The 1,741-nt window shown below is 36.8% G+C and overlaps 1 protein-coding gene across 1 annotated transcript in view; it reads right to left on the bottom strand.

The window, feature by feature from the left end:
• The window catches only part of LOC108913089 (endocuticle structural protein SgAbd-6-like), a 10,466-nt gene extending 9,134 nt beyond the window's left edge, over positions 1 to 1,332 (bottom strand). The window contains exon 1 of the mRNA XM_018718558.2: positions 1,251 to 1,332. Within this exon, the coding sequence (XP_018574074.1) occupies positions 1,251 to 1,259 (9 nt within the window). The 5' untranslated portion in view covers positions 1,260 to 1,332. The remainder of the gene's footprint in view (positions 1 to 1,250) is intronic.
• Between the last annotated feature and the right edge of the window lie 409 nt (positions 1,333 to 1,741).

Here is a 1,741-nt window from a genome sequence, read left to right as displayed (position 1 = left end):
TGTGATCATATTCCAGGAAAGTTACATCATCATGTTGTTATCTTAAACCCACGCGAGCGCGCTCGTTTCTTATATTTTCTACCTTATAACAAAAAGATTTATACCAAGAGGCCGTCACCGGTGCCGCCGCCGCCCCCCGCAGCCCGCTGCCGGTTTCCAGCATCGTAGGCCGTATACGGCCACCTGCTCCCCCCTATGACGCGGGCATCCCGCTGTCGGAAGCCGGCATCGCGCTGCTACCCCACACGCCGGCACCCCGCTGCCGCCCCAGGCGCCTGCCCCCCGCTGCCCACCCGCCGCTGCTCATGCATGCACCTGCTGCCGCCTCTGACGTCACGCTCCTCGATGCCGACCTCCTGGTCATTGCCGATGACGGACCCCGGCTTCTTCTTCTGCAATCCAGATCCCCCACCCCCGCACCCCACTGACACTTCTTCAGCGTGACCTTGGAGCTGCTGCTGGAGACCTGGTGCCAGCTCCGGATGGCGGCAGCCCGGTGGCAGCCTGGAGTGACCTTGAAGTGGCTTCATTCTCTCCTAGAACAACTACTTGTAGTTGCAAAACAAATTTGGCCTTTTAATGATATTCGCATGTTAGTTTTGTTAACTTAAAATTACACTTATTTGTATTTTTGGAAATAATTCTTAGCTGTTGATATATAATTAACAATAAATAAGTTAATCAGTTTAAAGTTTAAATGAATTAAATTAAATAAATGAAATTAATTTGAAATATTACTAAATATACAGGCTGTTTGGATTTGTAGGTATACAGGGCATTAAAAGTAATAATTAAAACAATAAATTAAATGCAAATATTACATAATTAAATATTCAATAGATCTTAAAAGTGGCCATAATGGAAAACTATATAATCCTCCAAAATTGAAAATATTCAGCTTATTATAATTTAATTAATTTTATTTTCAATAAATTGTATTTTTATATGTACTTTTTTATTTGAATTTAATCGCAGTTTTAAGGAAATAATAGTTTCTAAATATGGACATTCCCAGGGTATATTAAATAAAGCTACTTCTGATGAAGATACAGAAACTAGTTAATAAAATAATTGAAATATGTTGGCAATTCTATAATTTATTAAAAATTACGACAATATGTGTTTATCCTTAAGCAACATGTCAATTAACGAATTAATTTACTTATATAACAAATGCATTAATGTTTCAATAATTGAAATAGTAGTCAAAATTACGTAATTAGGTATTCATAATAATACTGTGTACTTACTACTTTCATTTTGGATTGTACTTGTTGATTGCACTGAAGACAATATGGAATTGCTTGTATTGGGATGTAAAATTCTTTATATACCTATCTCTTAATTAGTAGTTGTACTCCCACTATTTTAGATTACAGAGATAGCAACAATTATTTGAAGATGGCTCATTAGCATAATGTTTAATAAAGGTTACAGGTGCTTCGTCCTGTTAGGCGAATTTTTTTCTGAGTGAATATGGTATATTTCAAGATTTCAAGGCCGCGAGAAATCATAGTTGACATTTAAGATGTGGTCGCCCTGAGTATTATTAAATTGGACGTGTAATCACCTATCTGTTGATGCAATTTTATATGTATAGTAATGATATCATTTAATTTCTGTAAAGAATTATTGGGAACCAGAGATTAATCAGCTACGATGAGAAATCTGAAATACGTAATAACGTTGCTACTGGACAAATGTGTCTAAAAATATATATTTTTTTAAATGGAGACTATGA

The sequence above is a fragment of the Anoplophora glabripennis genome, unplaced genomic scaffold (genome assembly GCF_000390285.2).
Source record: "Anoplophora glabripennis isolate ALB-LARVAE unplaced genomic scaffold, Agla_2.0 scaffold776, whole genome shotgun sequence".
In the NCBI taxonomy this organism is placed as follows: domain Eukaryota; kingdom Metazoa; phylum Arthropoda; class Insecta; order Coleoptera; family Cerambycidae; genus Anoplophora; species Anoplophora glabripennis.
This window is presented reverse-complemented; position numbering and strand designations above follow the sequence as displayed.